At 49.2% G+C, this 24,876-nt stretch overlaps 3 protein-coding genes across 13 annotated transcripts in view; 2 read left to right on the top strand and 1 right to left on the bottom strand.

Moving 5' to 3' along the window:
- GFPT2 (glutamine-fructose-6-phosphate transaminase 2) overlaps positions 1–7,605 on the top strand; it is a 38,987-nt gene extending 31,382 nt beyond the window's left edge. Inside the window, exons 16-19 of the mRNA XM_036313538.1 lie at positions 1,110–1,237; positions 3,116–3,283; positions 5,040–5,201; positions 6,760–7,605. Coding sequence (XP_036169431.1) covers positions 1,110–1,237; positions 3,116–3,283; positions 5,040–5,201; positions 6,760–6,804 — 503 coding nt within the window. The 3' untranslated portion in view covers positions 6,805–7,605. The remainder of the gene's footprint in view (positions 1–1,109; positions 1,238–3,115; positions 3,284–5,039; positions 5,202–6,759) is intronic.
- Positions 7,606–13,288: 5,683 nt separating this feature from the next.
- Positions 13,289–18,553, bottom strand: LOC118658594. The gene is made up of 2 exons (XM_036314079.1): positions 18,319–18,553; positions 13,289–13,767 (listed from the first exon to the last, which is right to left on the bottom strand). Exons 1-2 carry the CDS (start codon positions 18,551–18,553, stop codon positions 13,325–13,327), a joined length of 678 nt encoding a protein of 225 aa, XP_036169972.1. The 3' UTR covers positions 13,289–13,324.
- Positions 17,842–24,876, top strand: part of MAPK9 (mitogen-activated protein kinase 9) — a 56,745-nt gene continuing 49,710 nt past the window's right edge. For 4 of the 11 annotated variants that reach the window (XR_004968110.1, XR_004968111.1, XM_036312257.1 and 1 more), the window contains exon 1: positions 17,842–18,042. The gene's annotated coding sequence lies outside the window, so the exon portion shown is untranslated. Of the gene's footprint in view, positions 18,043–20,302; positions 20,335–24,876 lie in introns of all 11 variants that reach the window. The other 7 variants (XM_036312249.1, XM_036312248.1, XM_036312253.1 and 4 more) reach the window with 4 other exon arrangements.

Below are 24,876 nucleotides of genomic sequence, written 5' to 3'. Positions count from 1 at the left end.
ACATTCTTCACTTCAAGCAGTAATAGCCCTGGCAAAGCAGGACGTTACCCTGATGTCTAAGTCCGCAGTTCCTAAGATGGGGTCCACAGGCCCTAGGGCTTTGCAAAACTATATTCATAGCGATGCCTTCTTTATCATAAATAAGACATGTTTGGCTTTCTGCCGTGTGGACATTTGAAAGGCAGCGGTGGCCACCCCGGGCACCTCAGCACACCTCCCAGCCGAGGCACCATGCTCTCAGCACCACACACCCACCTCACTTAGGCACGCCCGTGATGACACAGGAGACCGCACTGGTCTTATGAAGTGCAGTGCTTCTTAACGTGCCGTGTGACCAAATGGGAAGGACGCGCTAGGTCCTTCTGCTGGACCCTGAAGCACGAGGGTCGTTTAAGAGAAAAGTGGTTGTTGGAGTAGCAAGCTGACTTGGGTATGTGGCAGGCATTTTCTCAAAAGCGAACAAGTTAGCCCAACACGCTGAGAACACTGACTGCATTTGTTACCAATGATAAACTTCCAGCTTTCAACCGTACTTAAGATTTTGGAAAAACGGATAGCCTGACCACATTCCCAGCGCTTGTACCAATGCATGATGGTACAGAATTGTGCATGTGTAAAAGATCCATTTAGCGAAATGCATGTTTTAATATAACAAGGGAGGGAAAGTTTGCTGATAGGAGTTCAGATTCCACACCTGCAAGTACTCTTTTAGGAAGTGTTGCTTCTTGCGTGTAGTACAGGATCAGAGAACATCCACAATGATTTGAAAAAGCTACTTAAATGTTCCTCCCTTGTCCAACTGCAAAGTTCTGTGAGATTGCATTCTTTTCCTATACTTTAACCAAAAGATTATCACAACAGATTGAGGAAGGAGATATGAGAACCTGTTTTTCATTTCAAAGTCAAATATTAAGATTTGCAAAAAAAAAGCCACTATTCTCACTGATTTAAATATATATATAATGTTTTTATTAATTAAGGCAAAGAAGCCAAATGTACTAGGTGATGTGAGTTCCTAAACCTTGTCTACGCACTATATTTTCGGACTGTGAATCTTGTTCTAAAGTCGGAATAACTGGCTCTCCCCTTCTGCTGTGTGCACGACATAGAGCTCATCAAGGAAGTATTGTCGCTGGACCAGAAGATCCATGACCTGGCCCTGGAGCTCTACACACAGAGGTCGCTCCTGGTCATGGGGCGGGGCTACAACTACGCCACGTGCCTGGAAGGAGCCCTGGTGAGCACCCTCTGCCCAACCCTGACACCACCACCCCCTGCAGAGGGCAGGCGTGGGAGACCCAGAGGAACCAGTAAGGAGGACAGGGCATTGAGCGAGGGTAGGGGCGCGGGGGCCTGTTGTCCACTGTGTCCATTGAGCACCAGCCCACTACCGGGTGTTCCAGCCCTGGGGACATAAGATAGGGGCTCCCAGTCTTTATTCTCCCGGGATACACGTGTAGGACACCCTTGGGTGAGCCCCAGAGGCGTCAGCCTGTGCCAGGCTCCATCTAGATTAGCCCATTTGTACCTCACTAGCATCTTCTGAGAGATGGACAGTTATTGTCCACATTGTACCCAGGAGGAAACAGCCCCCAAAAGATTCATCTTGCTAAAATGACACAGCAGAAGTGGCCAGCCTGAGATTCGAACTCAGGTGCACGTGGACTTTGCTCTTCCCTCACTACCACAAGCAGCCTGCGTGGGAGGGTTTGGGCAGACCAGAATTGCGGGGTGGGGCCTCTGCAGAGTGTCCCCGTTACCCCTCAAACTGAGAGGGGCTGCAGATCTTGCGGGAATGAGCCTGACAGGCCCTGCACGGTTTAAACCAGTGCCTGGCTGTTTCGCCTCCTGCGGCAGTAAAGATCCATACTGGCTGGTGTAAGAGAGCTGATGGGGTGGGTCAGGGGCAGGGCACGGACACGGGGCTATGGAGACGGTGGGCATGACTGTCCAGGGGGCCTGGGCCCCGTGCTTGCCCTTGACTCACCGTCTGCTTGCTGTTCGTGTTCAACCGAGCTAAACGGGAGACACTGTCACAGCTAAGGCAGCACTTGGTACCCAGACAAGGGCATCACCCGTGACCAGCTGGTTCCCCTCCTCTTCCCAGGGGAGCAAGCGGCTGCTTCTTTCCTACCACCTCTTCCCCCGTTTTAAAGACAATGCGACTCCCAGTAGGTTCACAAGAAACATTAAGAGACTTTTGGGGAAGTGGGGGGGGGGGGCGAGGGTGCAAGCTATAAGGAGCCTGACCCCGTGTGCTCCGACTCCCTCACCTTCCACTGGAGGGTCCCGCCCTTGCCAAAGGCAGTGAGGCTGCTTCTCAGGGGCTTCGATCTGCCTCCATGCCTCTACCGTCGGGGGCTCGGCTGCAGCGCCTGAGTGTGCTGGTGGAAGGTGCGCATTCAGCTGCATCGCCAGCTGAGTCTTGGAGGGGAAGGGAGCGTTTATGCTGCTGCTGGCCCAGTCAGCGACCCCTCTGTGGTCCCTGGGGGGCTGGCACTCCAGACGCCCATGGCATTCAGGATGGAGCCAGTCTTCCAACAGCGTTTCCCGACCCGAATGAGTGGTCAAGAAAGGTGTCCTTCATCACTCTTCCCAGTCCAGTGACGGGTGTGGTGTAACGGAATAGAACGGGTCTTCCCCACACAGGAAAATGCCAGTAACAGCCCCAGGGGGTGTGACTTTGCTGGACAGTTGGAGCAACCCTTTGCAGTTTATTAATGGTCTAGGACTGGGGAAATGATTATTAATCAGATAATCGGATGGAGGCGTATCTAGACAGAATACAAGCCCATCATTACAAACCCTAACTGTGGAAGGGCACCGGGCCTGGGGAAAGCTAGAGTGACCCTCACTTGTCCATCCGAGGGGGGTGGCTGCCCAGGGGCTGGGCTGGGAACACAAGCTGGAGGCTGGGCTTTTATATGCTCTGGATCGCTGCCGGCCACCTCCCTTGGACCCGGCCTTGCCAGTTGCCCTCTGTGCTGTTGACGCTCCGTGTGTCCATCTGCCTTGTGGCCCTCAACGCCCTGCCTCCCAGCTGATTCTCCCTCTGGTTGATGTGTTCTAGCCCCATGCCTGCCCAGTGTGACTGATTCCACCTCATTTTCCCCAGAAAATTAAAGAGATAACCTACATGCACTCAGAAGGCATCCTGGCTGGTGAACTGAAGCATGGGCCCCTGGCACTGATCGACAAGCAGATGCCCATCATCATGGTCATCATGAAGGACCCTTGCTTTGCCAAATGTCAGAACGCCCTGCAGCAGATCACGGCTCGCCAGGTGAGGGCATTCCGCGGGGCTGGGGACCTGCTCCTTCTCTCTCCCAGACATGCCCACTTCAGCCACCATCATTCCAGCTATGCCTGGGTCCTGCCAGTGAGCAGGGATGACCACCGAGTCTCTCCTCCGTCCCCTCATCAGTGGCGCACACATTCAGAAAGGGACTGGCCAGCTTTCGACCATGCCCACAACGGCTCCTTAGTGAGGTCCAGTGACCCAGAGCGCCCGGAGCTGTGCCGGGTCCCAGGCCCCGAGACTGGAGGAGGTACTCCAGGTGGGGAGTCCTGAGGGCAGTCCTGGCACTGCCCCCTGCAGTTAGTTCATATGTCACAGGTGGAGGGCACTGTCCTCACTGGACTGCCTTCACTTCAGACACCAGCTGCAAGTTCCGGGGTTCTCAGATCACCCCCACTTCTGAATTTCCTGATAGCCACTCGGGTCACTAATTCTCTAGAATGACTCATAAAACTCAGGAAAACATTATGTTACTATTGCAGTTTTATTATGCAGGATACAAATCAGGGTCAGCAAAGGAAGAGACTCACAGGGCAAGGGCCCACTGCTTCCCCCTCCCACACAGCAGTGAGCATTGCAGCCAGGGAGCCCGCCTGAGCGTCTAGCTCCAGGGCCCAGTTTTTATTGGGGTTTCATTACGTAGACACAGTAGATTGCATCATCGGCCCCGTGACTGAACTCAATTTCCAGCACCTCTTCTGTTCCTGGAGGTCAGGAGCTCAGACTGGTATCACTTGGCTCAAAGCCCCAATTCTCTATCTGTCTTCCTGGCAAGGTCATCCCCCATCCTCAAACTATCCTTGGGCCCACCATGAGTCACCTCATTAGCATAAACTCCCATACACCCACCATGGGAAACAAACACTTCTATCACTCAGGAAAGCCCAAGAGTTTAGAGGTCCCCTCCCAGGAGCCAGGGACAAAGATCAGCCGAAGTCTATTACACTGCAGCTGTCCAGAGGTGGGAGGGTGGAACTCCCCCACATCCATGCTGGAAGGCCTAGAACTTACAGGGAGGTAAAATCCGACAGGGCACCTGAGCCAGCTGCTGCCACTCCCAGCTCAGCATGGTGGGCAGAAGTTATAGGACACAATCACTGTGCCTCGTTGCTTAAAACCTTCCAGTGGCTTCCAAAAAACTATAGTGACCGTGAGCCCGCATAATCCAGCCCCTGCCCTGTTTCCCACGCATGCCAGCTGCTTCCTGCCTCCGAGCCTTGGCGTTGGCGGTTCCCTCTGCTCCATGTTCTTCCCACACACTCAGAGCTGGCTCTGGTCAGCCAGGTCTCAGCCCAATGTCCCCTTCTAGAGGCCACCCCAGGCTTCACCAACCTCCCCAAAGCGCACCCCTGTTTTATCACCTCTGTGGCACCTTCCTGAAGTTCATCGTTACTTACTGGCTTCTGGTCTGGTTTTGTTTCCCACCACTCAACTGTGAGCCCCATCAGAGCAAGGAGTGGGTGTGCTCTGCCCTTTGCAAGGCACATTGGAGCCACACAGAAACGGGCGCTGAGGGAAGCAGGAGGGCCATCCCCCACCCGGGAAGGGAAAGAAACTCACCAAAAAGCGTCAAAAACACTGTGTCCTTTGCATGAATCATACATAGCACCTCACCCGGAATTCCAGCAGAAACAAAGGGTCACTGTCCTCCTGGCAGTAATGTTGAGCTCAGAAACAGCCCTGTGAGGGGTGCTTCTTTCAGGGACGAGCTGCATTTCGTGACCCCCTTCCTCTGCTTCAGGGTCGCCCGATTATACTGTGCTCCAAGGACGACACCGAGAGCTCCAAGTTCGCCTACAAGATGATTGAGCTGCCCGCCACCGTGGACTGCCTGCAGGGCATCCTCAGCGTGATCCCCCTGCAGCTCCTGTCCTTCCACCTGGCCGTCCTCCGGGGATATGACGTACGTCTGGGCACTGCCTGACCCAGAAGGGCAGAATGTAACCCTAGCATTCCTTTTTGTTTTTAAATACTTATTTGGCATGTCGACTAAAAAAAAATAATATTGACTTGGTGTTTCATCACCAAGGATTTATTGGGGGGGGGGGGGGGGATGGTTGCCACACAGTGTATGCAGACGTGGCAATCTCTAGCCTGTGTGCCAAGATGGATGAGTATTTATATAAGGGGAAACAGAAATTAAGGGAAAGGGAAGCTAGAACCATAGTTTTATTGTAAACACCGAGTTCTCCCTGTAGGGTTCTTGTGTGTAGGGTTCTCATGATTACATAAGAGTGCAAGAACTGCCATAGGCCCTAGCTCCTCCCACAGACCCTTCCAATTGATACATTTTCTTAAAGTTCCGGTTCATCTTTATCAGGAATAAATATGGATAGGACAAATATACTCATTTTTAAAACAATGATTTTTAAAGTAACTTATACCCCCTGAAAAGAAGCTTGGGAACTGCAAGCTGTGTAAAGACCATATCATTAACCATAAGCTCATCATCAGGCAATGCTAAAGCAATTCAGTATCTCATTCCAGTCTGCCTTGTGCATGTGAGTTTTTTGGTGTTTTTTTTTTTACATTTTCAAGATTATATCCAAGGTGAAATTTTATATCTTCCTTTTTGATATATTGTATTTTCTCACATTTCAAACTTGTTGCAAGCAACATTTAGTCCCTGTGTAATCTTCCACCACAATCTTATAACATGGATTTTAACAATTGCTAAGCCAACCTTCTATTTAAAGTGTTTCTAATTTTTCAGAACATTTGCATAAATAACACTTGTAGTGAACATCTTTGTACATACATTTTCATCCCACATTTAAGACTTGTCCTCAGTCTAGCATATGAGTTAACATTTTGGGACCCTTAACATCTATTGTCTACTTATGTTCCAGAAAAGAACCAATTTATGATCTCACCAGCAAGTGTAAGAACACAATTTATTGTGCAAAGGAATCGAAGTTTGATTATAATTTATCTTGAGAAGCTTTAAAAAATACATAACACAAAATACCATATAAGAAACACCTGATGGTGTACGTCATTCAGAAGTGACATGTGCTACCTTTTGTTATATTTCTTAAAAAAAAACCCAACACATTATTATAAACAAAATAAGACATCGCAGATAAAGTTGAAGCTACTTTATCCGCCAGCCCATCACATTTCCTTCCCAACCCCCACCCCACACTAACAAGTCTCATGGGTTGAGTGCGTATCCTTTCACAATACAATTTGGGCTGTCCTTAATAGCATGAATCACGTCCTTTTAATAGTGCTGCTGCTTGAAACATAGCAGGTGCACTACAAGTGTTTATTGAGTCAACTAAACATTATACAGTTAGTTGAAGTGTCTGGAGTAAGGAACCGCTTCCAGGATGCAAGTCTCAAGGGAGCCCATGACCAGGAACCCGGTCTCCTTCCCAAGTTCTCTGATGCTAGGTTTTCCGATACAGCGTGTTGCTGAGGTCTGCGGGATCCTGAGCCGCTACTTTCTGTTACTGTAGGTGGACTTCCCCAGAAACCTGGCCAAGTCTGTAACTGTGGAATGAGAAGAAGGCGAGGAGACCATCACCACGTTCAATCTGGTTCAAGACCCAGTGACGCCATTCCCGTCTCCGAAATCCCAGCAGAGCTCGTCAGCTCCCACGTGCCTTGTACCCAAGTGCTTTGCTTACAGCAGATCCCGTTTCTCTGTGTCCTGAAGCCGCCAGAGGAGAAGGGACTCATTGTTTACACACGGGGACCAGAGCGGACTTTTCCACCACCGTGCAATATGCGGCTCTCTTCGAGTAACTGTGAACCTTTTTAAACCAGCACTAGTTAGTTTTAAAAGACAAAATATTTATAATGACAACTGTATAGCTTTAAGTTATTTTTCTAGTACGTGGCTTTCTGTAGCCGGGGTCATGCCGACTGTGCCCCTGGCTACAGTGCATCCGGTCTCCTGTCAGGGGGCATTCATCTCAGATTTGAGCACAAGGCACTGCCTCTCGACTCCTTTCTCCTTCCTCTTCCTCTCTCGGCTGCTCCTGAATCCAGTCTCAATGTCAGGGTGACTCTTCCCTCAGCTTCCCTGGCCTCCTCTAAGTCCTGTCAGATGGAATCAGCGTCCTTCAATGGTTACTTCTTGTCTAAATCCAGCTAACTCTACAACTCCCTTTGTCATCTGATCATGGTTCTTTTTAAGCCCAGGCAGCATTTTGGTCCCTGCTCTTGCCGTAGTAAAAAAGCTTGAAATATCCCCTGCGAGAAAGTAGTTTTCAAGTGGGTCCCCTATTTAAAAGCGTGCACAATCAAATAACTATGCAACTTTCAGACAATAAAGACAGTACACTTTTTTGTCTTGTGCATTTGGGTTTGTTAATCTCGTTCTTTGTACTTGGATTTTGAGAGCTCCTCAAAACAGGACTTGGCCGTGTCCGGCGGGAGCAGCCTGTTTGCTGGTACCTATACTCTTGACCTGCATGCTTCTAGCATGAAAATGAGGACTGTTTCACGGGATGTAACAAAATGTGGGGGCCTTGAGACTCTCCTGAAAGCCTACTCACCAATTGGAGGGGGTGGACCATGTGATGCTGCTTGAGATGGTTGCCCAGAGCCTGAAGGCAGCAGACAGGGGTGAAACTCTCAAATTTGAACTCCCTCCCCCTCCCCCCACTAACCATATTCTACTCACAGATTCTGTTGGTATAATCAGATAGGAAAGTAGAAAGCCAAAGATACAATTCTGAAGGTTTTTAGGGTCAAAATTTAGACTCTCCATGAAAGTGCTTCCCCCAGGGGCTTGCATGGTGTCTTTAGGATAGCTAGCTAGTATGTGCGCTCTAGTACTTCATCCAGCCTTTGTCCTCAATTCCCTGGGAGCCATTGAGGAACTTTCCCATTTCTTCTATGTGCTCCTCTGTATCACAGGGATTGTAAACCTGGGAACCAAATTTCCAGGTTAAATTCCACCAGTGAGAGGCCCTCCTGGGACATTTGGAAGGTAGTTTAGAAATTATTCATTGAGAAATCATTTGCTTCTCCTCTGGCAGAGGCAGACAGAAGCACGGCTTCAGCAGACAGGAGGTCCCACTATGGCGGTGCTCCCCCAACTCACCCGCCACGCAGTGCTCCAGGCAGCGGCGGCCACCAGCAGAGGTTTCCTGCAGCTCCAAATCCCAGTTCTCAAGAGCTGGCAGGGACGCAGGGATGTGGTGGCCCTGTCTGAACTCCATTCCCCTGCTCTTCTCTCAAATTTACCAGGTGTGATTCCTGCTGGAAATGGCTGCCCTGGTTTCTGTCTTCCTGACCAAACCACAGCCAATATGACTCGTGGTGTTAGGAAACTTTTTACAACAAGCCAGAATATTTTTATTGGACAAGAACCAGAAAAATGAATTTCATCCTTATGCCCAAGAGGTGATGACCATCCTGACTTTTGGATTAGTTTTTATTTATTGTCCTGCCACCCTCGTGTAATCTACCCCCAAGCAATAAGCCACCTGGTCTTGAAGGTGGAGGGCAAGAGCACACCAGCAGTGCAAGGACAGGGCAGCACTGTCCCTGCTGGACAGAGGATCCGGGAAGAGGCCAGAGGAACAGTCTTGGGGGCATGGTCTGACTTCTGCTTCTCTGGGAGGTGATGAGACCCCTTCCGGGACAGGGGATCTGGGAAGAGGCCAGAGGAACAGTCTTGGGGGCATGGTCTGACTTCTGCTTCTCTGGGAGGTGATGAGACCCCTTCCGGGACAGAGGATCCGGGAAGTGGCCAGAGGAACAGTCTTGGGGGCATGGTCTGACTTCTGCTTCTCTGGGAGGTGATGAGACCCCTTCCGGGACAGAGGATCCGGGAAGAGGCCAGAGGAACAGTCCTGGGGGCATGGTCTGACTTCTGCTTCTCTGGGAGGTGATGAGACCCCTTCCGGGACAGGGGATCCGGGAAGAGGCCAGAGGAACAGTCCTGGGGGCATGGTCTGACTTCTGCTTCTCTGGGAGGTGATGAGATCCCTTCCGGGGACGTCATGAGCAAGGTTACGAGTGAGTCTTGGGAAACAGGGTTCTCCACAGTCGGATGCCTGACAAGACAGCCATGTGGACCAGGCACTGGACATGCTGCAGAAGGGGGTTGGAGGGGGCGGGCTGCTCAGCACTCCCCGCTCCCGAGCCCATCTTGCCTACCTCCAGCGATCAGGGAAAATGGAGGACTCCTGTGAGTCCTCGTCAGGAGAGACCCTCACCAGGATGTGGTCACAGTATGCTAACTACTGATGAGAACCTGGGCCTGGTTCTCCTGGGCATCAGTCCTCAGGTTAAGAAGACAGCCCGATGGAAGTGGGGTTCTTGGTGGTTACAGTCCATCTCTGGGTGACACTGCTGCAGTGTGGTCAGTTGCCCTCCAGTCTGCAGGGCTGTCATGTTGGGATCACCTTTCACCATCTGCTAAAGGATCCCTTGTCATCTCATGTTGGTCTCCGCTTCCTGTCTCTCGTGTCTTCCTTCTGAGTTGTACTGTTTGTTTTGGTGGAGTACATAATGGTGCTTGAGAGGTAAGGTTTTTGAGACCTTGTATGTCTGGAAATGACTTTATTTCTCACACTTGAGGGTTTAGCTAAATATAGAGTTCAAGGTCAGAACAATTTTTTTACTTCAGAATTGTAAAGGTAATGCTCCCTTCTCTTGTTTGCAGTGTTGCAGTCAAGGGGTGCAAAGTCTCTCCAATGTGCCTTTTAGGTGACCTTTTCATTTTCTTTTGTTCCCTGTGTTCTGAACTATCCCAAGGAGGTGTCTTGTCTCTTTTCACTGAGTAATGGTTTCAGTTTGGTAACTCCTGGTCTTCAGACCTCGGACATTTTCTTTTAAAAAAGTTTTTCTTTAAAAAATTTTAAAAATTAGTTTACATTCAATATTATTTTGTATTAGTTTCAGGTGTACAGCATATGGCTAGACAATGGGAATTTTTCTTGAATTATGTTTTTTGCTTTAAATAATTTTTCTATTTTTCAATTACAGTTGACATACAGTTTTATATTAGTTTTAGGTGTACAACCCAGTGATTAGATATTACAAAATTTATTAAATTGTCATCCCTAAGTTCATTGAGCATCCTTGAAGCCAGTGGTCTGAACTTTCTGTGCATCAAAAGATTGCTTGTCTCCATATTGTTTAGTTCTTTTTCTGGAGTTTTATTCTATTTGGGATGTTTCTTTGTCTCCTCGTTTTGGTTGTCTCCCTGTGTTTGTTTCTATGTATTAGGTAGAGCTGCTACGTTTCCTGGGCTTGGTTGAGTGGTCTTATGTAGTAGGTGTCCTGTAGGGTCCAGTGGCACACCCACTCCAATCACCCAAGCTGGGTACTCCAGGTTTGCTCCCCACCCCATGTGGGCTGTATGCATCCTCTTGTTGTAGGTGAGCCTTGATTGCTGTTGGAACGTCAATGGGAGGGACTTCCCCCCAGGACAATTGGCTGGAAGAACTGGCTGCGACCACTGTGGAGGATCAGCTGTGCCAGGGCTGATCCCATGGAGCAGGACTTACTTCAGGGGGGCTCTGGTGCCTGCTAAATCTGCCCCATGAGTGTGTCTCTAGTGGAGGATGTTGAGCAGTTCTTCAACACAGTCTGAAGCTGTCCACAGGGTGTGCTGGCTCTGGGGCCTCCCAGAAGGTGAAGGCCAAGATAAAGCCACCCACCTGTACCCTGCCCCAGGCCACCTGGCATGAGCTACAAAGCAATCTGCAGATGGCTGCTTCTTGTTTTGGGCTTGGAGGTGCTCAGGAGAGGCCAAGCTGCAAACCAAGGTCAGCTGCTGCTAGTGCTGGGCCTGGGGCCACTTAGTGAGAGGTACATAGCATGCTGAAGCCAGATGCTGCTTGTTTGAGAGATTCTAGGAACAGCTGAAGCATGACTCAAGACAAGCTGTTTTTAGGGAAAAGCCACTGGAAATGGCTTGGGTTGGGCCAGCAAGTTGGGTGGGGCAGGGACTCAGGGAATCACCAGGGGAGGGCAAAACAATGTTAGGCAGGTTGATGAACACTCAGATGTGGTGCCCACCTGCTGACTCTGTGGGGAAAAGGGCTGAAAAAAGGAAGAGTAGTCTCTGCCAGCACTTCTGAGAGAAAGCTTCCCCTACAGCTTTCGTCCTGATACCAGACAACTTAGTTTCTTCCCATATGTCCCTGGTGCCCCAACACTGGGTTTCAGAGCCAGTGAATCTAAGTCCACACACAGGCCCTTTAAAGGGCCTGGGACTCCAGTAGCCCTCTGTTTCACTCAGCCATAATCCACGCTGGCTTTTACAGCCAGAAGTTATGTGGACTTCTCTTCCTGGCACAGGAACCCTGGCCCGCCTTGCTCCTCCTGGGGGACCTCTGCATCTGAGATAGCCCTCCCAATTTTTATCTGACCCAAGTGAGTGTGGGACTAGCCCATTCTGCCTCTCCATCCCTCCTACCAGTTTCAATGTGGCCTTTTCTTTATGTTCTTAGTTGTAGGACTTGTCTCAATGTGTCTTCTTTATAGCCGCAGTTGTAGGACTTCAGCTAGATTTCAGGCGGTTCTGAATGGTAGTTGTTCTGTAGTTTAGTTGTACTTTTGATGTGGTTGTGGAAGAATTTTAGTTCAGCATTTACCTACGCCACCATCTTGATGGGAAATCCCTGAATTACTTTTTGGTTGATTTCTTTTCCTGTTTTTCTGGCATCACTGTTATTCAGATTTCAAAACTGCTGGAATGACCTTTTAATTTCTTATATTTTCTATTGTGCATCTTGTTGTCTTTTCACGCTATCAAGTAGGAGGTTGCTTCCTTCAATTTTCTCTCCCAAGCTGTCCACTACAAATATATTTTTTTTCATTTTTGCCACCATAATTTACTTTCCAAGAGCCCTTTTTTATTCTCTAAATATATAAATACTAGAGGCCTGACACATGAAATTTGTGCACGGGTAGAGTCCCTAGGCCTGGCCTGCGGTCAGGGCCACCTTCCCTGGCTGCTGGCAGTCCGCCCCGCCCCAGCCACCAAGTGCCCTGTGTGTGGGGGGCGACTGGTGGGGCGATCAGGGACCTGCTTGCTCACACCTGCCTTGACCTGGCGCTGCCCGTGTCTGCTGCCACCCCCTCCCCCGGTTCTCCATTCCCCATTGGGCAATCAGGGCCTGCGGGCAGCTCCTGCATTGACTGTCTGCCCCCTGGTGGTCAGTGAGCATCATAGCAACCGGTCATTCCGCTGTCTGGTCAGTTTGCATATCATATATACATACATACATACATATATATATATATATATATATATGTATATATTTGCCCAGTGCACAAAATTCGTGCATGGGTAGGGTCCCTAGGTCTGGCTAGCCATCAGGGCAGATCTGTGGGGCAACCAGCAGGGCAATCAGGGGGCCCCCGCTGGCACCTGCCTTGGCTGGCCTGGGGCCTGCAGGCTGGGGGCAGCTCCTGCATTGAGTGTCTGCCCCCCTGGTGGTCAGTGCACATCATAGCAACTAGTCATTCTGTTGTTCGGTCAATTTGCACATTAGGTTTTCATTATATAGGATATGTTATATAATACATATATTTGTGTCCATACTTTATGCACATTTCCTTAGTTTGTATCAAATGCCCTTTTTCTATTCTAGGACACCACATTACATGTCTCCTTGGATTTCTCTTGGCTCTGTCAGTTTCGCAGACTTTCTTTGCTTTTTTATAACCTTGACAGTTTTCAGGATTATTGGTGGCTGTTTTACAGACTGCCCCACATTTGGGTTTGATGGTTTTGTTTTTTTTTCTATTAGCAAGAATCTTGCCTCAGATAAACCTCATTGGCTACGATACTGCCACTGTGCAGTTTGATGCTTTTTATTTTTAATATATTTTTATTTATTTCAGAGAGGAGAGGTAGAGATAGAAACATCAATGAGAGAGACTCATGGCCTCCTGCACCCCTACTGGGGACTGAGCCCACAACCTGGGCATGTGCCCTTGACCGGAATCAAACCCAAGACCCTTCAGTCCTCAGGCAAACACTCTATCCACTGAGCCAAACCAGCTAGGGCTGCCTTTTTTTTTTTTTTTTTTTTTTAAGAGTTCAGCTTTTTATTGACTGTTACAAAAGAGATTTAGCAGACTGTTACAAAAAAGACCAAAGCCCAAGTCATCATCAGACTCCTCAGATTCTTCTTTCTTTGCTTCTACTTTCTTCTCTTCAGCTCTGGCAGCAGTAGTGGAGGAGGCAGGACCTCCTGGTGCAGTGCCAGCTGCTGGGGCAGGTCCACCAGCCCCTACATTGCAGATGAGCATCTCAATATTGACACTGGCCAGAGTCTTTGCAAACAAGCCTGCCCAGAAAGGTTCAGCATTTACACCAGCTGCTTTAAAAGGGGCATTGATCTTATTCTCCATCACTGTCACTTCATTGTTGTGCAGGATAAGGGCCGAGTAGATGCAGGTGAGCTCCGAGATGGAGGCTATGGTATGGGCGAATGCTGGGCAAATGGTGCTGGTTGCTGGATGAAGTGAGGGCCTTACCCCAAAGCGGCCTTAGATTCCCCATAGGACCGCACACCTTACTCAGCAGCTCGGGGGAAGAAATCTGTCTGCTGCTTTAAAAAATATATATATTTTTTTATTGATTTCAGAGACAGGAATGGAGAGAGATAAAAACACCAATGAGAGAGAAACATTGATCAACTGCCTCCTGCACACCCCATACTTGGGTTCAAGCCTGCAACCTGAGCATGTGCCCTGACTGGGAATTGAACCTGCAACCTCCTGGTGCATGGGTCAATGCTCAACCATTGAGCCACACCAGCCTGGCTGTCTGATGCTTTTCTCAGGTTAGACTAGGGTCATGTTTTTTTTAGAAGGAAGACTACGAAATAGAGTGCCCTTCTCGTCACTTTATATCAGGGTACATACCATCAACATGTCTTATCACTGCTATGTTAAGTGGCTGCCTGTCTGAGGTAGTGTTTGTCAGGTATTCTACCCCCCCCCCCCCCTTTCCATGCTTAACTCTTTGGGAGGAAGTCACTATGCTTATCCTCCACGTACAGAGGAGAGAGTTGTGCTTCACCTCCTTAAAAGGAGAGGCTATCAATTATTTGGAATTCAGTACAGATGTTTTGCTCTTCTCCATTTATTTATTAAACCGTTTATTTATGTTACTATGAACTCATGGATATTTTATACTGAGTCATAACCCAATACTATGTTATTTTGTTGCTCAAAACGTTCCAGTTCTTTCAGTGGGCTCTTGTGTCCCTTATGACATGCCCCCATATTGCCTGTGTGTGTCCTTTATAATCACACCCTTACTTTGTTGCATTACAAGATGCTCCAGGCTCATCTTGTAATACATCCCCTGCCCTGACCCTGGAATCAGCCCAGTTCCCTTTATTGGAGACAAGACCTGGGCTTGAGGTGCACTTTTGCTACTGGGATGTCATTGCTTCTGGGCCATCTTAGTTGAGAGGGCAAGGACATCATTTGTGTGCTAATTTTTTAACGACTGGTTCTCTTTTCAAGGACACACTACTTTTTCATTCTCTCTGGAGCCAGCAGTGATATGTGTTTTTTTCCTTTGGGAATTTTCATCGCCATATAGTCTGTTTCTTTCCTGATGCAGTTTTCTGTTCAATTGTCTTAGCTTTCTTTGCCACGTCACCTTGGTCTGGGCAGATTCAAGGTGGGGGGATAGTTCTGAGCACACAGTTGGGCCTATTGATGGTGAGATTCACTGCTGAGCCATCGGAGGGAGTTAGGGGTTTGTTTTTTGTGGAGGTGGGCAGAGGCCTTTCCTTTAGGCTTTAAGGGTCTAGAGCTGGTGCTCCATGAGCTGCCTGGAGGGGGAAGGCTGAGAGCTACTGAAGTCAGCATCTGCTTACAGAGCCAACCTACAGCCCTGTTTTCACAGCTCGCAGGCCCTCAGCTGTGCCCGGGGCTCGGACACCCTATCTCCTATCACCAGAACGTAACCCCAGACTCCTGCCTTTCCCAACTGTGTCTGCCTTTCCTCCTGCCAGAACTGTCTGTGGTTTTACCAGGAAGCACTTGTGGGTGCTTTGTGTGGATGGTTTTCTCTCGGATACACAGCCAGGAATAGGATAGCTGTGGGGTATAACTGGTGTATGTTTAATGTTATCAGAAACGGTCACCCTGTTTTCCAAAGTGGACATACCATTCTGCTTTGCCACCAATAGTGTACAAGACTTCCAATTGCTCCACATCATCACCACTTGACATTGTCTGTCTTTTTTTATTATAGCTGTCCTAGTGGGTGTGTAGTGGTCGCTCATTGAGATTTTGATTTGCATTTCCCTAAGCTCTTAAATTGTTTTAAAATCAGTCCCTTCCTCTTGACACCTGCTGCCATGGTCCCAGGCCAAGACTCACCTTCTCTTACAAAGGCCTTTCAATAGCTCCCTAACTGGTCTTGTCGCCTTAAGCCCTCTTCCCTGCAACTTAACGTGGCCTAGTAATCTCCAAAATAACTCACATCACTCACTTCCTTTCTTAACACTCATCAACAGCTGTCCTTTACCGCCTCAGCCAGGGCCCCCAGAGCCAGCAGGTAAGGGATGAGTGAAGCTGCAGCCGGTGTGGGTAACAGGGAGTGGTGGGCACTGTGGTAAACCGGGAGCTTTGCCTACATGGCAGCTGCCGCTCAGTTCCAGCTGACCACTGCCCCTGGGAATGCAGGCCCCATGTTGCCAGAGTGTCAACTATGCAAGTGAAACCAACAGTTGAGATGTTTCAAGTGAAAGAAAAACAACTCTCTGGGCTAATCAAACCATTTCAGTGAGTTGAAGCCAGCTCAGTGCTGCCCACCCCCCTCAAGGTCCTCATAACTCTCCTGTCTCCAGGAAGGGCAGGTGATGTGTGGTTCCCTGAGCACAGCGTGCAGGTCCTCACTTCGGAACCTTTGGCTCTGAGTGCCCTTCCCACCTAAACTGGCCCGGCACATTCCTGCGGGTCTTCAGCTCCATCTGGGCTTCCTCCTGACTGAGGCCCTCCTCACCTGCTTCTCCCCACCTGGCAGGCCACATCCCAGCTGTCAGCCTCGCTCACGTGTCCTCCCCAAATTCTCCTCACACTTGCGGCAGGATCCTCTCATTTGTTGGCCTCTAACAAAATTCCGTACACTCCTCTAAGCATGGACCAGTGCCCGACTTGGCACCTCAGTTCTGTTCACTGTATTTCATAAACAAAACAAAAAAAGCAGAATCCGTTCAGAAAACTCAACATGAAATAGGCACAGGTGTGTGTGTGTACCCACTTTGCACAGGGTGAGCGCTGTAAACTCGGGCTGCAGTGTTTGGGAATGGGTGTCCCTTCCTATTCTGAGAGGAAGCACCCACAAGTGCTTCCTGGCAAAACCACAGACAGTTCTGGCAGCCAGACTTCACTCGTTTCCCATCAGTCCACACTGACGGTGGAAACTGTGCTTCCCTGTTTTCTGCTGTGCACCTGGAGCAGGTGGCTGGTGAGGCTGAGGGGAGGGGTAGGAGCTGCGACTTCAAGCAGGACCTAGGGCCGTGCTCCATTTCAGGAAACTCCCTCTGGTGGCCACGGCGGGGGGTGGCCTAAGAGGGATACCGCGCTGGATCCCCTCCTCTACCCACCCCTCCTTCGAGGCTCTGGTGCCCCCCAGCCTGGCTCTGGATCACAGGCTTGCCGCCTTCCCCAAACTCTGCCACCACGTTCTATATCCTCCTGCCCCCTGACCTCCCGCAGGCAGAATCCTGCTCCTTTCCTCCATGTTGGCCCCCACCTTGGCCACCTAGGCCCGGGCGTCCTGTGACGGCTGCTCCTTCCCCAGTCCTCCCCCTCCAGTAAAGGACCTCTCCGCCCCACCCTCGCCCCCCTTCTCACGCCACGTGCCCAGCCTCCGAGCCCCTCTTCCATCCGGTCTTTATCCAGAAGATGCGGCAACCCCAGTACCCGGCCTTCCCCCCACCTTTCCATAGGACCCAGGCTGCTGGAATCCGAGGGGCCGGAGGGCTGCGAGAGAGGCCTCAAAGGTCAGTGTAACCGACCCCAGGCCCTAGGGAGCCCCCGGCCTTGCTCTCCTTCCCCCATTTAGGACCCGGCCCTTCTCCGAGGCTGGCTGGGCCCCTGGCCAAGCGCACCAGCCTATTCTCCGTTCCCCTCCTCCACCGACCCACAGGGAACACTAGTCTGCACTCGGCCACCCCCAGGGTACCCCCTTTCCCAGGCCCGATTTCTGGTCGCACCCCCAGAAGCCGGTTCAGAGCGAGCAGCGGAGTCCAAGGCCCCGCCTCCCGGAGGCCATCACACGCCGGAATCCGGGGCGCCGAGGCCCGCTCTTCCCCTTAACGGGCCGGCTCCGTCCCCCTCAGACCTCCCCGCCGCTCCCACTTTGCACCTGCAGCCTCGAGGCCCGCTCTCCGTCCCGCCGGTGCGCCCTCCGCCGGCTCCGCGTCCGGCGGCCGCGCCGCGGGACCCCCGAGGAGCAGCGGGCTCCCCGCGCCGCACCTGAGGCTGCGGACCCAGCGCCGGAGCCCGCGTGCTCCGCCCGCCCCCTCCCGCGGCCCGCCCCCTGGTGCTATTGGCCGCGCCAGTCCGGGTCCCTGCGCGCTGATTGGTTGGCGTGCGGGTCGCTCAGGCCGGGCGCCGCGGCGGCGGCGAAGGGAGCCGGACCGGAAGGGTCGAAACACCCCGCGCCCCTCACACCCACGGCGGCGGCGGCGGCGGGGCCGAGCGGGCGGGGCGGCTGGCCGAGCCCGGGCAGGAGCCGCCAGCGCCGCCAGTCCGCCCGCCCTCCCTGTCCCCGGCGCAGCGCGGGAGGCGAGGTGAGCCCGGCGCTATCTAGGCCCGGTGGGGGCTGCTCGGGCCTTGCCCCGCCCCGCCAGGGAGGGGCGACGGGAGGGCCTCGCGGCCGGGGTCGCGCGACCGGGGTCCGCGGGGGTGACGGGCGCGGGGCCGGGCTCGGCGGGCCGTGGGCCGTGCGGGCGCCGGCGGTGCGGCCGCCGCCCCTGTGCTCCCGGCTGCCGCAGTCGCCCCGCCCGCCGGCTGTCAGAGCCCCGCGCTGCGGGCCCGCTCCCTGGCCCGGCCCGGCTCGGCGGGACCTGCCGAGGGCTCGGCGGGGGCCACGGCGCGGGGATGCTCGGGAGTCGCAGCCTGGGCCCCCGCGAAGTGGGCCGTGGCGCCGGCGCGGTGTTGCTCTCGGGAAAGTGGGGAAATGCCTGCCCTTCGGGACCGGGCCGTTCCAGGCGAGCGTGTGGGGAAGAGCCGGGGCCGGAGCCCGGGGCGCACGTTCGGGGAGCTGGGCTGGAACCCCCCTCCATCGCTCGGTGCCCCCATCCTCGTGCCTTGTCATCGCTCGCTCCGTGCTCTGGGCCCACGCCAGCCAGGGCGGGCCCTGCCCACCCCCCCTCCTCCCCTCCTCGCGCCCCGAGCTCTGCTGTCCTCTCCCTGGCTTGACCCCTGGCCAAGCGCACCAGCCTGTGTAACATGCCATCTTCTCACCTGCTGGATTGCCGCCGCTTGTTTACCTTGCACCTTGGCACCTGCTGTCTCCAGCGCATGGGGCCGTCTCCAGGTTTTGGCACCGCTGGCTCCTGGTGGTGCTTCCTCTGGTCAGAGGTCTCCTTTAACACCAGGCCTTCCTCGACTACCCTCGTTCATCCCTTAGTTTTTCAGTAATTATGTTTAAATCCCCTTCCTCCCCCACGCCCCCCCCCCCCCCCCCCCAGCATTCACGCTGATGCTGTTTATTTGCCTGTTTATTTTTGTCTCCGGTACTGGGATGCAGGTCGTTGTCTGCTTCCTCCCCGGTGCTTAGAAAGCACCAGTTCGGAGGATGCCTGCCCCTGCCTGCCCGTTGTCTCTGCTTTATCTGCTCATTGAGTGGCTTCTGAGTAACTTGTGAAACATGGAAGCAGGTGGATGCTTGTTCTCCTTTTATGAAACATCTTCATGTCCTTGACCCCTTTATTTGGTAACACTCAGAACAAGCTGTGATATAAAAATCTTACATTTTAATAACGCTTTCGCTGTAATTTCCTTCCACACATTCAGGAGACATTTACTGAATTCTGCATTATTTAGGTCAGGCTTTCTGCTTAGCCTGGGGGACAGAAATATGATAGCAACAGGGTCCCTTCCTCCAGAGGGCCTGAGAGCCCCGCAGTGAAGGCAGACGCGCCCACGGGTAGCTTTGGGGCAGGGTGATCCACGCGTGCTGTAGTGGAGGGGCCGTGCCTCCAGAAGATGACAGTTGGTGCTGTCGTTGGGCCTTGAAGGGTGGTGAGAAGTTTGCCCGCGAGGGAGAGGCACAGAAGTGGGAAAGGGCAGGGTGAAGCCAAGACCTTAGCCAGCGTATGGTTCGGAATCAACCTGCTGAGCCAGGTGTAAGAGACGGGTGGTGAGAACCGGGGAGGACCAGACCTCACCTGGGGTTTTAAAAAGATGTCTGAACTCTATATTTATTAACTTCACTCTCTGGATTTTTAAATGTTGGCAGTAGCTAATTAAATCAGTAAACCCTGTTGTGAGCCAAGCAAAATACAGATCTGATTCAGCTTGGTTGCAGGATAGTAGACCTCCAGGGCAGGCAGCTAAGGAGGGAAGTGGGTGCAAAGAGCTGGAAAGGTAGCCTGAGGCCAGGGGAGCTGGTTGGTCCAGGTGCTCATTTAATTGTCTCTGAGCCTGTGAGGGCTCAGCAGCCTGCTGCACAGCCAGCAGTGGGGAGGTGAAATTTGAACCCAGGTCTCCCCTTGGTCAGTGTGCATTCCTGAGTCCCTCAACTCCACCTGTTCTCTTGGCTTTTAACTTGTTCTGGAAAAACAATATTTGATCTAAACAAGGTTTTTCTTCATTTAACCTTTTATCCCGGACAGAAGGATCCTTCGGGGTTAAAAATAATCCTATTTTGGCACAGTGTTATTTTCTGGAGAGCTTTTATTTATTTATTTTTTATTTTACTTTTCAGGATGCCAGAACTTTAAATAATTTGTTGACAGATTAGAGTGTGTTTATTTGCCACCCCCCCCAAATGATGTTAGAGGGTACACTTCAATTTGTCTATTTAAAGTAAATTTAATTTTCTAGATAAAGAAAAGTGCCAGATGAAGCAAGTAATAGTGAGTAAAACATTTATTTTCATGATGTATAAGGTAAAATAGAAAGCACATTTTTTTCTTAATACTATTGTTCCAGCAGTAGGGCAGCTATGTTTGGTCTAAATATATAGTTAACTCCTGGCTAAGAAGGTGACATTTTTACATAATTTTCTTTGAGAATAATTAAATTTGTGCTCAGCCTTTTGTAACTGTGAACTAATTTCAATATCAGTCTTTATATCAACTGTTTATTATGAGGACCTTCAAACATATATTTAAAAAACAACAACAGAATAGTATCCAGCTTCAACAGTTATCAACTCCTAGCCCATCTTGTATTATCCCTAACCTCATTACTTATACTCTCACCCCCTCATACTATTTTCAAGCAAATCCTAAGTATGTAATTTCATACATGAATTTTTCAGTATATGTCTCTAAAAGATAATGACTCCTTTAAACTTGGAAAACCAATACTTTCTTTTCTTTTTTTAATGTATTTTTATTGATTTCAGCATGTAAGGGAGAGCTAGAGAGAGATAGAAACATCAATAATGAGAGAGAATCATTGACTGGCTGCCTCCTGCACTCCCCCCACTGGGGATCCAGCCTGTAACCCAGACCTGTGCACTCAACAGGAATTGAACCATGACCTCCTGGTTCATAGGTAGATGCTCAACCACAGAGCCATGCTGGTAGGGCACTAGTCTATAATAATAAAAGTGTAATATGCTAATTAGACTGGACATCCTTCCAGATGTCCTTCCTTCCGGACAAAGCCGCAGCAGGCAAGGGGCCAAGGCAGAGGCCGCAGACGCTCTGGCAGCGGCAGGCGGGGGCCAGGGCCAAGGCCCTCGCACAAATTTCGTGCATTGGGCCTCTAGTCTTATATAATGAAAGGGCAATATGCAAATTGACCCTAACAGCAGAACAGCCACTTGACCAGTCACTATGAGGCACACTGACCACCTCTCGGTCCCTCCCCCATCCCCCCAAGCCAGGCTCCGATGGCCCGATGGAGAATGGGGAACCATGGGTGGGTGGCAGTGGGGAGCGGAGACGGCTGCAGGCAGCTGGGGAAGATGGCCCTGATTGCAGGCCAGGCCTAGGGACTGTACCCATGCATGAATTTCGTGCTCTGGGCCTCTAGTTTCTTAATATAACGAATGACCAATCAGTATTCAAATTTCTCATTGTCCCATGCATTTTATAGTTTCTTTGTTTGTCTATTGAAATCAGAATCCAGATAAGGTCCATACTTTGTGATTGGTTGATAGGTCTTTTAAGTGGCTTTCAACCTGTAGATTCCCCCTCTAGGTTTTTGTTTATTTGTTTTCTTTGTAGTTTGTTGAAGCGATTAGGTTGTTGTATAGCATTTCCATAGTTGGGTTTTACTGATTGCACCTCTACAATGTAATTTAATGTATTTCCCTGTATATTTCCTGAAAATTTACAATTGGATCTATAATTGGATCTAGATGAGGTTGAGTCAGATTCAGGGTGCTTTCCTAAGTGAGGTGTGGTCTCCTGTCTGGTAACATTGCTTGGCTCCCTGAGATGTTAACATCCTAGACCCATTGAGTCATTAGGAGGATGTATTATTTGGGAGGCAAGTTTGTATACCTTTCGCTGAATAAGAACTCATTTTTAAAAAAAGAACTGTGGATCTCCAATTTTATATTGGCCTTTGAATTGACACTTAAAATGTTTTTATTTCATTGATGCCTCAAATCCTCTTTGGAAAATGTTGGGGTATAAATTAGTAGATACAAAAATATTGAGTGAGAGTAGTCACCATTTTAACATAGGAATTCCTTAGAGCTAAGGAAGTTCACTAAACATTTGAAGGTAAAATTCAAAAATTTTATGTTATTTAATTCATTTGCTTTTTTTGTTTGTTGTTTGTTTTTTGGTCCTATAAAATATTCCACCACCATCAGCAGGCCCCCCACAGCTAATTTTACCATAGTATCTTTCTTAAGCAAAGACTACATACTCTAAAACATTTCAGGAATAGTAAAAATAGATTCTAAGGATAAATGGATTACAAATGAGAGTCATTTTTTCTTAAAAATGAGGCATTAATACTAACTTTTTAATGTTAAATAGACTGAAATTGCTTTTAAAATAACTTCTTAAAACAAAAAGTATGTGTGTATATACATACACATATATATGTATTTATATATTTCTATAGAACTGTGATTTAATTTATTCGCCTATTTAAATTTTGTATATCTCAACTGATGCTGCTACTAGCTTGATTTTTATATCTAGGGATAAGGGTGCAGCTCAGGTAATAAATCCACTAGCTCTGGTTCTGGAATCAAAATCTGCTTCACCAATTTTTAACTGTACTCTCAGAAACATATTATGTATTGTGAAGCAGATGTCTTCAAAACATTTTCTGAAACCTCATGCCTGCCACACCCTGGAATGAACAGTAAATCCTGTGCACGCCCTCCTGTCTGTTGTGCCTTTCACAGAGGTGCTTACCCAGTATTCGTCAGGTCATCAGCTTTTGCACTTCCCAGGTTTGAGTTCACATTTTCAGATTTGAAACATTTGTCTGGGGACAAGTAATGGGGGCAGTAATATCTGTCCTAATGTCAGCGGACACCTGGACATTGACCTGGGCTGGGCCTGTGCTAGCTGCCCCCGAGGTCGGTTCTGCAGTTATCCCCATTTTATAGATGAGTGTGACCACTTGACAAGGTCACAGGTAAGTGGCAGACCCACCACCCTTCGACTCCAGAGTCCTAACTTGTTTGTTTTTAATGTAGGTATCTTTTATTGTATTATGTACCACAATTAAAAATTTAAATAGGAAATACATAAACCCTAATCTAGACAGCTATTTTGACAATTGTAAGAAATACACTCTCTAAGTCTTAAGTCTGCATGCTATAGTTTAGAAGAGGGGAGTACATTTTTTTCTTTTTACCTTTTGACCCCCTTCATCTATTTCTCCTACCTCCTGCCTCCCCCCCACCCCCCATCTCTGGGACCCACCAATGTTTTCTATTTCTGTAAGCTTATATTTTTAATTTGCTAATTTGATTTGTTTTTGTATTTATGTAGACATATTGATTATATGGTATTTGTCTTTCTGTTCCTGACTTATTTGACTTAGCATAATACCCTCGCAGTCTGTCCATGTTGTCACAAATGGCAAGACTTCCTTCTTTTTTTATGGCTGAATAATATTCCGTTATGTATACAAAGCGGGGCAAAAGTAGGTTTACAGTTGTTCGTATGGGAAATAATACAATAATTAATAAATAATAATACAAGAATAAGAGGGAAAGTGGTGTGGAGGGAGGTAAAAAAGGGTAAAGGAAAGATAATTGGTGATGGAAGGAAACTTGACTTTGGGTGGTGAACACAATACAATGTGCGGATGATGTATTATAGAACTGTACAATTTAAACCTATATAATTGTAATAACCATTGTCACCCCAATAAATTCAACTTAAAAACTTTAAAAAAATAAAAGAATAAACTCTGGGTTTCACATACTCACAACTGTAAACCTACTTTTGCCCTACCCTGTACATACCACAATTTCTTTATCCATTCATCCATCAGTGGATATTTAGGTTGTTTCCATATCTTGACTATTGTAAATAATGCTGCAGTGAATATGGGGGTACATATATCTTTTTATTTTATTTTTTAATATATTTTTATTGATTTCAGAGAGGAAGGGAGAGGGAGAGAGAGAGAGAGAAACATCAATGATGAGAGAGAATCATTGATCTGTTGCCTCCTGCATGCCCCCCACTGGGGGTCAAGCCCGCAACCCAGGCATGTGCTGACACTCTATCCACTGAGCCAACAGCTAAGGCCATGTATCTTTTTAAATTAGTGTTTGTTTGGTGTGTGTTTTTATACCCAGAAGTGGAATTACTGGATTATATGGTAGTTCTGTTTTAGGTTTTTGAGGACCCTCCATATTCTTTTCCTTAGTGACTGAATCAATTGGCATTTCCACCATCAGTGCACAAGTGTTCTCTTTTCTCCACACCCTTGCCGACATTTGTTATTTCTTGTCTTTTTGATATTAGCCATTCTAACAGGTGTGCTCTGATGTCTCATTGTGGTTTTGATTTGCATTTCTCTGATAATTAATGATGTTGAGTATCTTTTCAGGTACCTATTGGTCATCTTTATATCTTCTTTGGGAAAATGTCTATTCAGATCTTCTGCCCATTTTTAATCAGACTGTTGTTGTTTTTGGTGTTTTGTTTTTTTTTGCTAATCCTCATCCAGGGATATTTTTCTATTGTTTTTGAGGAAGGGAGGGAGGGAGGGAGGGAGGGAGGGAGGGAGGGAGGGAAGAGAGAGAGAGAGAGAGAGAGAATGTGAGAGAGAATGTGAGAGAGACACATCGATTGGCTGTCTCTGGCCTCTGGCACACGTCCTACCTAGGGCAGGGATCAAACCTGCAACTCAGGTATGTGCACTTGACCAGGAATCGAACCCGCAACTGTTCATTGCTCGGACTGATGCTCAGTCATTGATCTGCACTAGCCAGGCCTAGACAACAGTTGCATTTTTTT

The sequence above is a fragment of the Myotis myotis genome, unplaced genomic scaffold, assembly GCF_014108235.1.
Source record: "Myotis myotis isolate mMyoMyo1 unplaced genomic scaffold, mMyoMyo1.p scaffold_m19_p_6, whole genome shotgun sequence".
NCBI classification, from domain to species: domain Eukaryota; kingdom Metazoa; phylum Chordata; class Mammalia; order Chiroptera; family Vespertilionidae; genus Myotis; species Myotis myotis.
Note: the sequence above shows the minus strand (reverse complement) of the source record. Positions and strands in the feature narration are given on the sequence as shown.